General features: G+C 39.3%; 1 protein-coding gene across 15 annotated transcripts in view; it reads right to left on the reverse strand.

Moving 5' to 3' along the window:
- The window catches only part of AOPEP (aminopeptidase O (putative)), a 324,257-nt gene that overhangs the window by 291,642 nt on the left and 18,649 nt on the right, over window positions 1-13,966 (reverse strand). For all 15 annotated transcript variants that reach the window (XR_004319043.1, XR_004319045.1, XR_004319044.1 and 12 more), the window contains exon 2: window positions 317-1,234. Coding sequence is in view for 9 of the 15 variants with exons in the window: in XM_032477459.1 (XP_032333350.1) it covers window positions 317-1,092 (776 nt within the window). In the remaining 6 variants the exon portion in view is untranslated. The remainder of the gene's footprint in view (window positions 1-316; window positions 1,235-13,966) is intronic.

Raw genomic sequence — 13,966 nt, forward strand, 5'->3', positions numbered from 1 at the left:
TCTACAGCACTGGAAGTCGCCAGCAGAGACTGCAATGGAGAGCTACGCTCAGGACTTAATCATTAAGCCTGACTTTCAGTCTCCTAACTCAGAAATATGGGGACTTAACAAAGTAATCTTTTCATCCTGACTTAAGGGAAGTAATCCTATTAACAGAGTTCAGCACGCCTGGGAATTTACCTGCTTCACTGTGGGTCAAAGGATTTAAGGCCAGATGGATAATGCCACAGAGTAAAGCGGCGCATCCTTGCAGAGGTTCACCTCCCAGTGTGTGAGATGAACGGGCAGGGGGCTGCGGAGTGCCCAGATAACCTACCTGCCACTCTGGTCTGAGGTCCACGTAACTGATCGCCCCTGGGGTTTGGTCCTGTACCGTATCCTTATGGCGTGAGGAAAGTCAGTAGCTGTCTGAGCCCCTGTCTTCCTGATCTGTAAGCTCCAAGTGTCAGTGTCAAACAGGAGCTCCCCACAGCCAGGAGCCTGGCTGCAGCGAGCGTAGCAGTCTAACTGCTCCCTCCAACGATCTGCAGGCAGAGCCACAAGTTCACGTACAATCTGATTCCTGAGCTTGGGAGGCCTTGTAAATTTTTCAATACCTGGCACAGCAGCAACATCCACCTCCTCAACCTTTACCACAGATAAATCACAGCAGTCCAACACTAGCAAAAAATCCTCACTCCCAGCATTCCCCGTGTCACAGCAGTACTCTGAGCTAGAAATCCCAGAAGCCTGCTCCCGGTTGTCATGGTTACCATCTTTACCAGAAGTATCTTTTTCACCTTTACCACAGATTACAAAATCATGACATCCCACTTTAGATGAGAAGGTCCTTGTATCTGTCACAGGAATATGGCAGGGTTCAGGCATCCTAAATTTGCAGGCTTCGTTAGCCTCTGATTGGCACGTTTCCTCAGTGGAACCACCTTCTTTCTCGAATCTGTTTCCAGGCTCAAAGAAAAGCACAATGGTGCCCTCAATGACCTGACTTTCGAAATCCACATCCAAATCCAGTACATAGTGCTTCACAAGTATGTGGCTGGTGTTGGCCAGGAGAGGCAGGTCATCTCGGGAAGGGTCCAGCTTCATGTCCATGGTGTAGGTTGCTGTTTGAGAACTTTGTTAAAAATCTCAGAAGGGGCTTCCTCCTGTTAGTCCCAATCTTCTGGAATCATAAATGTCTGCTTACCAAAAAGCACATCATGTCACAAATTATGGTTCCACAACTTTCAGTGCCCTGGTAAAGAAGAAAAACACAATTAGACAGAATTCCAAATTAGACCCCCATGCTCCTGTAACCACTGCGCCTGCGAGTTGGCTACCTCCTTCAGTAATCTCCCAACGTAGCAGAAGCTCATGGCTAGAAGGCCGACTAAGCTTTTTGACTGACATCAAAGAAAGCTGCATTACGGGTTTCTAAAAATATTTCAGTTATCAATGGCATAAAAGGGACCCCCACAAAACCAGAAGAATCATGCTCCCAACTAGAACAGTCTTTGTTTTGGAAAAAAGCAATTGTTAGGCAAAAGTGTAACTGAGCATCACTATGCCTCTTGTTTTAAAAGATATTAAATGTATCGTTTCTAATTTTGTGCATCAAAAGATAAGTGATTGCTTCTCTACTGTGATTCTAAGTAACAAATGTGAATGAAGGCTAAATGGCCTCATACGTTTTATTCTTTGAGAGTAATAATTTAATACATACAATGTAACTCCAGGGATTAATGTACTTTTCACATTAGGACTGCTCTCATATCAGCACTTCCAGTAAATTACAGGAAAATGAGCCAATTTACCAGGAGTGCATTCTAAGTATTCCTTTGAGATTGTTCATGGAGATTTTTCAAATTTATAGTTAAATACTCAAGGTATATCATTACATCTTAATAGCTGAAAACCCATTAACATTCTGGATAATGGCCTTCTTGTGGCAAACAAAAAGGTCTTCTCATTTGAAAAAAAAAGAAGTATGCAAATACCTATAAAAGGAAGGAGAGAAATTAAAACGTAGAAACAGATGTTGTAATAAAATGTCCAAGTACTTCATAAAAGTTCTGAATCAAAATGTAGTCTTATTTTATAACAGCAATCTAGCTAGAAGAAAAATTTCTTGAAATTTTCTCAGTCCCTGTCGTGTACCTAATTTCTTCCAGCATATGCTGTTTTGTTTTTTTTTTTTTTAATCAAAAATGAAAACAAAAATGGCAGGGGAAAAGAAATAAACACTCTGGCTAAGCAGATATATTTTAAATCATTTTTGTATTTCTAAATATCAAGAGGTATTTTTATCAAGTACAACATTACTTAATTTCAAGTAAAATGGAGCCCTCTCTCTTTCTGTTTAACTCCTCCTCATTTTTCTTCTGACTTTACCTGCCAATCCACTAGACTCTTATTTCCTTTCCTTCTAGGTTCTCATTCTAGCAACCAAATCTATTGAGTTTTCATTTCCTATACCTCCACAGACTACTTCCCCATAAAAATCTAACCTAACCTCGGAAAAAAAAAAAATGCTGGCTTCCCTGCGGCACTGTACAATTTGGTTTCATGCTATTTTCCCAGTCATGGAGGCCACATGCCCTTTGAATGAATCCTTGTCCCCTAGACAAAGGGCTTGCTGAACACACTGCTCCCTAAAGATGACCTGACTCTGCACCTCCAGGCTTTTTGGACTAAACGGTGTTCCAAATCTGGACTGCTCCTGGCTCGCACCTTCCCCAACCACCTGCCAAATTCTGTTCTTCCACACTCAGTTCAAGTGCAACTGCTTCCCAAAATCCTTCTCTGCCCTCTGCTCTCCCTCCCCTAGCCCCACCAAACTGTATGTGGTAATATACACTATGTCTTTAAGAATAATAGGAATTGAGAGGTAGTGGGGATGCAAAGAAGAGTCTGAGATGACTTTACAGAGAAGCTGGCACTCCCTTTGGCCTTATAAAAGTTAATAGGAAAAAAAAACCCCCCACAATATTTGTATTTAAACAATAAAATGTAGTTCAACTTCTCTAGTAGAAGACTGGAATGTAGGTCTTGGGTAAATAATTAGGTAAAAAAAGATTCTTGCAAGCATCTTTCAGGCAGAATTTTTAAGGTTGATTAAGACCTCCAGAGCTATTAATAAAAAGAAACAAGAAAAATACTCAGCCTACTTATTAAGAAAAAAAAAAGAAGTCAATGGACAAAGGGAGTAAGCCAGGGTATTCTCTTTTTCTGTATGAGAGCAGTTGAACTTGTCATGTAATGAATAATAACCTTCAATAAAGCTATTGGCTATATGTAAGGAGAAACAATGAATGCTAAAACTTCACCCTGCTGGTGTTTGGGAAAGCTATCATGCAGTACTGTGTTGATTGGGCACTTAAAAAAAAAAAAAAAACTTGTGTAATTTACAAAAACTGGACACACACACAGAGTCAAGAGAAGAATCAGAATCAACTGGAACAAGGGTAAACTTTGTGGCTGTCTCAACTATTACATTTGAAAAAGAATAGTTTACATTTGTAACAATATAGATATAACTAATTATTGTCTAACCCTAATAGATGCCTTTATCTACTCGTGAAAGGTAATATAAGGATGAAATACTATTCCATAAACCAGTTTTCTCCATTTTTGTTCCTGGTGGCAAGCAATGAAGCTGCCTTAGAGCCCTGGCCATCCAAGCCAGTTAATGAGACTTTATTTGTAAACCTAAATGAAAATTCTTTGGCCCCCTTCAGTAGGTTCTCTTTTTTAAAATTGAAGTATAACTGATACACAATATTATTTAAGTAAGAGGTGTACAATATAGTGATTAACAACTTTTAAAGGTTATACTCCATTTAGAGTTATTATATAATAATGGCAATATTCCCTGTATTGTAAAATGTATCATTGTAGCTTATTTTATACAGAATAGTTTGTACCTCTTAATTACCTACCCCTACATTTCCCCTCCCCACTGGTAACCACTAGTTTGTTCTCTATATCTGAGTCTGCTTCTTTCTTCTTATATTCACTCATTTTTAATATTTTTTATATTCCATATATATGGTATCATTCAGTATTTGTCTTTCTCTGACTTATTTCACTTAATACCCTCCAAGTCCATCCATATTGCTGCAAATGGCAAATTTTCACCCTTTTTTATGGCTGAGTAGTATTGCATTGTATGTATATATACCACATCTTCTTTATCCACTCATCTATTGATGGACACAGGTTACTTCTGTATTTTAGCAACTGTTAAGTAATGCTGCTATGAATACTGGGGTTCATGTATCTTTTCAAATTAGCGTTTTCATTTTTTTGTATAGATATAGATATAGATATAGATATAGATAGATATAGATATAGATATAGATATATAGATATATATCCAAGTGGAATTGCTGGGTTATATGGTAATTCTATTTTTAATTGTTTAAGAAATTTCCATACTGTTTTCCACATTCCCACCAACAGTGTACAAAGGTTCTCTTTTCTTCTCATAGTCACTAATATTTTTTATTTGTGTTCTTTTTGGTGATAGCCATTCTGATAGGTGTGAGATGGTATTTCATTGTGGCTTTGATTTGCATTTCCCTAATGATTAGTTATGTTGAACATCTTTTTATGTGCCTTTAAATGTCTATTAAGGTCTTCTGCTCTTATATTAAAATCAGGTTTTTTTTTTATGTTGAGTTGTATGAGCTATTTATATATGTTGAATATTAACCCCTTATCAGTCATATCACTTGCAAATATGTTCTTCCATTGTAGGCTGTCTTTTCACTTTGTCAATGATTTTCTTTGCTGTGCAAAATCTTTTTAAGGTCCCATTTGTTTATTTTTGCTTTTATGTCCTCTATGTTAGAGACAGATCCAAAAAAAATATTGCTACAATTTATGTCAAAGAGTGTTCTGCCTGTGTTTTACTCTAGGAGCTTTATGGTTTCCAGTCTTGCATTTAGGTCTTTAATCCATTTTGAGCTTATTTTTCTGTATGGTGTTACAGAATGTTCTAATTTCCTTCCTTTACATGTAGCTGTCCAGTTTTCCCAGCACCACTTGTTTCCCCATTGTATACTTTTGCCTTTTTTGTCATAGATTAATTGACCATAGATGTGTGGGTTTACTTCTGAGCCTTCTATTCTCCACTGATCTGGTCTATTTTTGTGTTATTACCATACTGTTTTGATTACTGTAGCTTTGTAGTATAGTCTGAAGTTAGGGAGCATGATCCTCCAGCTGTGTTCTTCTTTCTCAAGATTATTTTGGCTCTTCAGGGTCTTTTGTGTTTCCATACAAACATTAACATTTTTTGTTCCAGTTCTGTGAAAAATTTATTGGTATCTTGATAGGGATTGCATTGAACCTGTAGATTGCCTTGGGTAGTATGGTCATTTTAACAATATTATTTCTTCCAATCCAAGAACAGAGTGTATCTTTCCATCTGTTTGTGCCATCTTTAATTTCCTTCATCAACGTCTTACAGTTTTTCAAATACAGGTCATTTACATCTTTAGGCAGGTTTACTCCTATGTATTTTACTCTCTTTAACGAGATGATAAATGGGATTGTTTCCTTAGTTTCTCTTCCTGATACTTCATTGTCAGTGTATAGACATGCGTGTGTTCTTACTGCCATGTCATTAACTGTTGGGGGTTGTTTTTGTGTGTCTTTCCCCCACCTCCCTTTCTTCCTCTTTTGCTCTCGTCTCTTGTGATTTAATGACTATCTTTTGTCTTATGTTTGGATTCCTTTTTCCTTTTTGTATGTATATCTATTATAGACTTTTGGTTTGTGGTTTCCATGAGGCTTTTATATAGCAATCTATCTTTCTATCTATGACTGTTTTCAGTTGCTGATTTCATAATTTTAAATGCATTTTAACAAACCTTGCATTTGTACTCTATTCCCCTCACAATTACTGTTTTTGATTTCATATTCTGTATCTAATTGTTTTGATTTCATATTCTATATCTAATCTCTTAAAAGCTTATTGTGGATACAGATGATTTTACTACTTTTGTCTTTTAACCGCCCTACTAGCTCTGCATGGATGATTTCCTACCTTTACCGTATGTTTGCCTGTACTGATGAGCTTTTCCATTTTGTAATTTTACTTGTTTCTGTATTTTTTGCCTTTTCGTTTTCACCTAGAGAAGTTCCTTTAACATTTGTTGTAAAGCTGTTTTGGTGATGCTGAATGAACTCTTTTAGCTTTTGCTTGTCCGTAAAGCTTTTAATCTCTCCACCAAACCCGAACAAGAGCTTTGCTGCATAGAGTATTCTTGGTTGTAGGTTCTTCCCTTTTACCACTTTAGATACATCATGCCACTCCCTTCCGGCCTGCAGTCTCCACTGAAAAATCAGCTGACAGCCTTATGGGAGTTCCCATGTGTGTTATTTGTTGTTTTCCCTTGCTGCTTTTTAGCAGTCTCTCTTTAATTTTTGTCATTTTAATTACAATGTGTCTTGGGTGTGTTCCTCTTTGGGTCAATCTTATACAGGATTTTCTGCACTTCCTGGACCTGGTGACTGCTTCCTTTCTCAGGTTAGGAAAATTCTCAGCTATTACGTCTTCAGATATATTCTCAGCCCCTTTCTCTCTCTTCTCCCTCTGGGACACCATATGTTAATATTAGCACACTTGATGCTGTCCCACAGGTCTCTTAAACTGTCCTCATTTCTCTTCATTCTTTTTCCTTTTTTTCTGTTCAGCATCAGTGATTTATACTACTCTGTCTTGCAGCTTGCTGATCCATTTCCCCTGTATCATTTAGTCTACTGTTGATTCCTTCTAGGGTATTTTTCATTTCTGTTATTGTATTCTTCATCTCTGTTCTTTATATTTCCTAACCCTTTGTTAAAAATTTCTAACTTCTCACTCTGTGCATTCATTTTTCTCTGAAGTTCTTTGATCATTTTTACTATCATTACCCTGCACTCTTTCTCAGGTAGATTGTCTATCTCCACTTCACTTAGTTCTTTGGGATTTTATCTTATTCCTTCACCTGGAACATGTTCCTCTTCTGTCTCCTTTTGCCTAAGTTGCAGTTTGTATTTTATGTATCCAGTAGGTTAGTTACATTTCTCAACCCTGGAGAAGTGGCCTTCTGTAGGGGATGCCCTATGCATCCCAGCAGCACACTCCCTTCTAGTCACCCAAGCTATATGCTCTAGATGTTCCCCTATGAGGGCTACAGAGGTCCTTCTGTTGTGGCATGCCATGTGGGAGGTCTGGTAGGCTTGGGTGGCCCCTAGTTCAGTTGGTTACCAGGCCATGCCTTGTGCAGAGGCTGCTGGCTGCTGGTTGGCGGGGACTAGTCACGAGCCAGCTGACTGCTTCTGGTTCCCCAGAGTACCCCAGGGCTAGTGCTGGCTCACTGGTGGGTAAAGTCATGGTTCATAAGACTCCAGGGCTGTTGCCTGCCCAATGGAGAGTGAAGCCAGGTCCTGGGGTTAGTGCCAGACTACTGGCTGACAGAGCCAGGTCCCAGACTCGGGCTGCAGGGCCCAGGAATCCCAGAGATGGTGGGTAGGGGGGTTAGTTGCTGACACAGTTGGGTACAGTGTCTGGGGTATTCCAAAACTGTGTTCACCTGCTAGTGTGCAGAGCTGAGCCCCCGCTGGTCTCAGAGTAGGGTCTGGCCTACTGTGGGCAGACTGGCAGGCTGCAGAACTGTGGTTTACATGCCTCTGGTGTCTGCCCCCTGGTGGATGAGGCTGGCCCAGTTAGGGTAGAGCAGGCTTCCGGAAGGGTAGGGCTGATGCCCAATGGTGGGTGGAGCTGGGTGGAGCTGGGTCTTGACCCTCTATTGGGTGAGGCCGTGTCTAGAGCCATGTTGAGAGGCAGCTGTGGGCACAGGAAGTCTTTAGGCAGCCTGTCTGCTGAGGGCTGGGGCTGTGTGCCTGCCTAGTTAGCTGCATGGCCTGAGGCATCCTGGCACTAGCCTAACTGGAGCTAATGAGGTAGCGGGCGTGTTCCACGATGGCACTGCCAGCCCCCGTGTAGAAGGAGCTTCCCCAGAATGGCTGCCGCCAGTGTCTTTGCCCCCAGGGTGAGCTGCAGCCATCCCCTACCTGTCACCTCTCTGGGAGACTCTCCAAGACCAGCAGATAGATCTGCCCAGAGCTCCTATCAAATTACTGCTTTTGCTCTGGGTCCTGGAGCATGTGAGATTTTGAGGGCACTCTTTAAGAGTGATCTCTATTTCCCCCAGTCCTTTGGGGCTCCTGAAATTAAGCCCTACTAGTCTTCAAAGCCAAATGCTCTGGGGGCTCATCTTCCCAGTACAGGACCCCCAGGCTGGGGACCCCAACACAGCGCTTAGAATTCTCACTCCTGTGGGAGAACTTCTGCAATAACTTATTCTCCAGTTCATGGGTTGCTCACACAGGGGTGCTGGATGTGATAATACAGTGAGTCCTCCCCACTTGCCAGTCTCCTTGTTCCTTCTTTATGTCTTTAGTAATAGAGAATCTTTTCTGGTAGGTTCCAGTCTTTTTCATCCATCATTGTTCTGCAGACAGTTGTAATTTTGGTGTGATCATGAGTGGAGGTGAGCTCAGGGTCTTTCTACTCCGCCAACTTGGCCCCACCCCTAAACATCCTTCAGTAGATTCTTGAGTAAACTCCACATAGAAGCAATTCTAAATCTTTTCCTCTTTTAACTTTCCAATTCCATGCCTGATGACTCATTTCAGCTGATTATTTGGCCTCCTACTTGACTGAGATGACTTTGAATCTCTGAAACTCCATCATACCTCAAGGATCTCTAGTTCTTCACAACTAGTGCCTTCTCCTCATTCAGAGGAAACAAGAATTCCTTCTTGTTAAAGCCAATTCCTTCTCCCTGCACCCCTTTTGGGGTCTGGAAGAGCCAAATAAACAGCACTGTTCTTGCCCATCCAAGTTCTGAAGATACTGAGAAATAAGATGAAGATAGGGCAGAGGGAGACCAAAATATCACGATTATCATTGATGAAGGCTAAATTGGAGAACATGGCTTAGTGTGGCAGCCAAAGGTACCTGAAAACAAAATCCCCATATTAGACAGATTTACCCACAGGGTCACAGGCAATACTGGATCAGGTCAGAGCTCCCAGAAGAGGAGGTCCCCTCCACAGGTAAGACTTAGTGCCTGGAGAAGTAAGGAGAATAGCCCTCTGTGGTCAGGGCTGCTGCCCAAAAGCAAAAGGGAGGACCTGAGCAAGCAGAGCACACACCCCGTTTCTTCTTTCCAAATTTACCAGAATAAATCACTCCACCTCCCTTATGTGAGAAGAAGTAAAATGATCAGGAGTTTTACAGTGATTAAGCTCCTCCACAAGAAAGGAAACATCAGAAATGGGAAGGACGCATTCCCCCCAACACCATATGCTCACACTAATTTGGAATCTTGTTCCATCTGACATTTTTTTTCTTGCCAACACTTTGTCCTTCTCCAAGTCTCCATCCGATTCCCAATGTTTGAAACACCCCTAAGGCTGCTATCTTTAAAAACAAACACTGCAATTGATATGTATAAATCAATTATATATATTAAATATATATTAATATTAAATGTATATTAAATATATATACTATATATTAAAGCATTACGTGTGTATGTGTGTGTGTATATGTATATATATATATATATATATATATATATATATATATATATATATATATATAAGCATTATGTTGTACACCTTAAACTATCAGAACACTGTATTTCAGTTTTATCTCAATGAAACTGCAAAGAAAATAAAAACAAGCAAGAACTACATTTGGCCCCACTGCACTTTCTAACTAGTCTACCTCACCAAATTCTGGAGCTGAAAACTTCCTCAGGACTCACTCAGTCCCGTGCTCTAGTTTTACAAGAGAGGACAATGAGGCCCAGAGAGGTAAAGCAATTTGCTCAAGGTCAATTTCTGATGCTTTTCCACTCGCTGGTACTTTCCCTTGGCATTCGCATCCTCCAGCTCTCAAGACCATTTCCCTCATATTGTCCAAGTTATACATCAAATGTTTCCTTCTAAGACTCTCTTCCGTATCCTCACTCTACCTTTTTGTATCTTCTTTTAGTTGTGTGGACTAGAATCAATTCATAGCGTAACAGCTTTGGGGAGAAAAGGAGAATTTTTAAGCCAGCCCAGAAGATTCAGAAGATCACTGTCACCTTTGCACAGTTTCTAACCCAAGTTAGGTATAAACTGTAAGTCTATTATAACTTTTTGCTTATTATAGCTGTTTCCTACTTGCCTTGAATTCATGGATGATCTGACTCCCCTTTCTCTGTAAGTACATAACTCTCACTGACATCAATCAGGGTCACAGTCCCTCGTTGAGGGAAGAACTGAACTGGCTGTGGTTGCAAACGCCTCCTTGAAAGGCCTCTCTCAGCAAATAGTAACCACATTTCTACTGTGTTCCAATTTAAAATGCCAGCCCATCTCACTAAAGCATTTTTCCATTCTCTGTCATAAGCCATAACATATAAAACTCCCCTCCTTTATCAAACCCAATGGTTAGTTTCCAGTGGCTAACCACTGCTGTCTCTAAAGTAAGTGTACTGTGTGGTGTGCATTTTAAATGCTTAAGTGATTGTCTCAGAAACACCATTACAGGCTTCAAAAGATTTAATGTACAGCAATATTTTTCTTAAGAAAGGTGGTGGGGGTAGTAAGTGGGAGAGGCTCACACACTAAACAGCTATGGCACAGCAAAGAAACTGCTCTGCCACTTTTAATCACCCAAACAGAAATCAGCACACTTGCAAGTGTGCTCAACCACCTCTGTAGAGCCATTCTGCAACCCTCCAAAGATAATAATTATATTCTCCTTTCAAGCTCTTTGTATCATCTCATGGCCCTTAACTTATCCTGTTTCATTTTATACTTACTTCCATCTTCCAGAAGTCTATAAAGAACTTGGGACTCTTAACTGATCTCTGTGTTCATGACCATGTTACGTAGAGTGCCCTGTACACAGTAGGTTCTCAATAAATATCTGTGGAATTTGACATCTGAGGGCATTGGTGATTTCAACATCTAGTTATTTACAGAACACGGATTCTGGCTTACACAGGTTCTACAAGAAAGTTATTGCTTAAACATCTTCCTCAAGACAGCTCTCACTGCTGCTTCTCAGAATACACCTGTGCCTCTTTCTGCAACATTTCTTTTCTTATAAGCAACTCAGGGGGAAAGGAGAGATTTTTGCATATATGCTTATTATATAATATTGAGCATACTGGGAATAGTTACAAATACTTAATTCCACAGATTACTTGTTCAGAGGAAGACAGCTTTCTACTATTCCAAGTGTGTTCATTCTTTAGGATACAGTGACTGTTCTTGATGAAAGCCAGTCATTAAGTTACTGAAGTATATACTGTTTCTGGGCACAGCTCCTCCAACACTCAAATGCACTGAGTCATAGGAACATAGCTTACTGATGTGAAATTCGATAATTTCAGAATTAGAAGGAATCTTAGAAGTGTAAATGTATTATGTTTAGAAATGTCACACTAACATATTATTCTGTAACTTATTTCTTTCGCTCAGTGGTTTGAAATATAGCCATGTAGATGCAAACAGATCTAGCTTGTTTCTTTTAACTGCTGTTTAGTATCCCTATATGAATATTCCACAATTTAGCCATATACTTCCCTACTGAAAGATATTTACATTCTTTGAAAATTTTCATTATTACAATGTTGCAGTGAACATCCTTGTACATGTCTCCTGGTACTCATCTGCAAGTGTTTCCTGGATAAAATACATAGAATTCCATTTTGTCAGACATTAATATTGTCACATTTGCTTTCTTTTGGTTAGTTTTTTCTTGATGTAATGATGTATCTCCTCCATCCTTTATTTTTATTTTTGACTGCTCTGGGTTATTCTGCTTTGGGTATCATTTTAAAGCAACATTTGACTGCATTTAAAAAATATATAATCACTTTAAATAACTGAAGTTAATTTATTTACATTTATTATAACAGCACTGATCTCAGTCAACTCACTTTGTGTTTTCTATTTACCATGATTTTCTTTGCTTCTTAGCTTTTACTTTTCTGCTTGTTGTTGAATTTCTCTGAATTCTTTTTTCCCCTCTACTGTTTCATAGGTTATACAATCTATTTCTTTTCTTGAACACACCTAAAGTCAATCTCTGAAAAACACAAGGATCCTAGAAAATTTTATCATCAGTCTTTCATCTTCCCTGCTCTATACCAGCTTCCATATTATTGTTGCTACTATCTTAGTATCATATTGTTTTAACAATTCTCATCCAACTTAGGAAAAAAAAGTCAAAATTTACTTATTCACAAATGTCCTTACTCATGATGGATTCATATACTCCACTCTTTCTTTCAGGATTCAGTTTTATTCCAGTTACTACTGCTATACAAATTAACCCAAAATTCTGTGGCTTCAAACAGCAACCATTTTATTATATTCTTTATGAATATAAAATATATGTATTACATATTATATGTAATATAGATACACCTTATATATATTAGGTCGGGAACTTGGGTAACACTGAGATGGGCCATTATTCTGAATCTTCTGAATTTGACTATGACACTCCATGGTACTTAGCTGGAGAATGGGCTTGTCGATGGGTCTGATGATCGGAGTGGCTACACAAAGCCTCTCTAACATGGAGATCTCAGATTAGTCAGACAGCTTATACGGCAGCGGGCGGCCTCCAGAGCAAGTGTCCAAAGAACGAGTTGAAAACTGAATGACCTTTTCTGATCTAGCCTGGAAAGTCAAAGTGGTATCACTTCCACCACATGCTACTGGTTTCAGAAAAGAGTCATATGGCCAGTCAAGATTCAAGAGGGGATTCAACTTCATCTCTTGATGGGGGAGTGATTAGGTCACACAGGTGAAAAGCATATGAGATGGTAAATACTGTTACAATCATTTTTGGAAAGTAAAATCTGCTGAAATTTCCTTTTTACTTAAGTATACCTTTAGTCATTCTTTCAGGAGTCTAGGAGTAGTAACTTCTTTCAATACTTGTATGTCTGAAGATATCTTTTATATATCTTCACTATTAAATGATCACCAAAGTGTAGATTTTTAGGCTGGCAGTTACTTTCACTTAGCACTTTGAATGTATTACTCTGCTATATTCTGACATCTTTTTTTGTTGACAAGAAGTTTGTAATTAATCTGCATTTCTTGATACGTATCTGTTTTTTCTCCCTGGTAGCTTTCATATTCTTTCATTATCTTTGAGCTTCTACTGTGTCACTAAATGTGCCTAAATGTGGATTTATTTTTATTTGGCTTGCTCAAGATTCAGTGTGCTCCTTCAGTCTGAGGGCTCAGGAATTCTTTCCCTGTATAGCCCTGAGCAGACAACAGATTTCCTTGCCTCCCTATTGGACAATGTAATGGGATTTTCTTTCTCCATTGAACAGAGGGATCACTCCCTCATGGCTTCTGGCTTTATGCAGATAACTCAGTTTTTAGTTCTCCCTATGTACTAGGTCCATGGTTGGGTATCCCTTTCTTGGTAGAGATCTGGTCTCCCCTTACCCCTACCCCTACGCCCAGCTATTAAGGCCTATATTTATATATAAGGCCTATATATTCCTTTGTGAGAGACTCTCAGGTTAAGCTATTTATCTTACTGACTTTACATTCCCTCTACATTTTGCTCAACTAGGATAGCTCTTTATGGCTATATTTTACCCAGCATTTCTAAATGCTTGAATTTGGAAAGGGATTTCCTTTTAACTCAGTCAGTCATACGGAACAGAAGACCATGGACTCTGCTATGCTACTTAAACAGTTGATACCCATAAGTGCCTTGGCTCAAGAAGTTTTCATGAAGGACACGCTTCACTGAATGACATTATAGGCACCACAGCTATGGAGACTGTCCATCATCACAGAAGGCTGGAGAGATGATTGAAGATTGAGAGGATAAGAATATGTGCAAAGAAAGAAGCCAAGATGCAGAGAAAGCTGGATTATATTATTCATTCAC

Source organism: Camelus ferus, chromosome 4, assembly GCF_009834535.1.
Source record: "Camelus ferus isolate YT-003-E chromosome 4, BCGSAC_Cfer_1.0, whole genome shotgun sequence".
NCBI classification, from domain to species: domain Eukaryota; kingdom Metazoa; phylum Chordata; class Mammalia; order Artiodactyla; family Camelidae; genus Camelus; species Camelus ferus.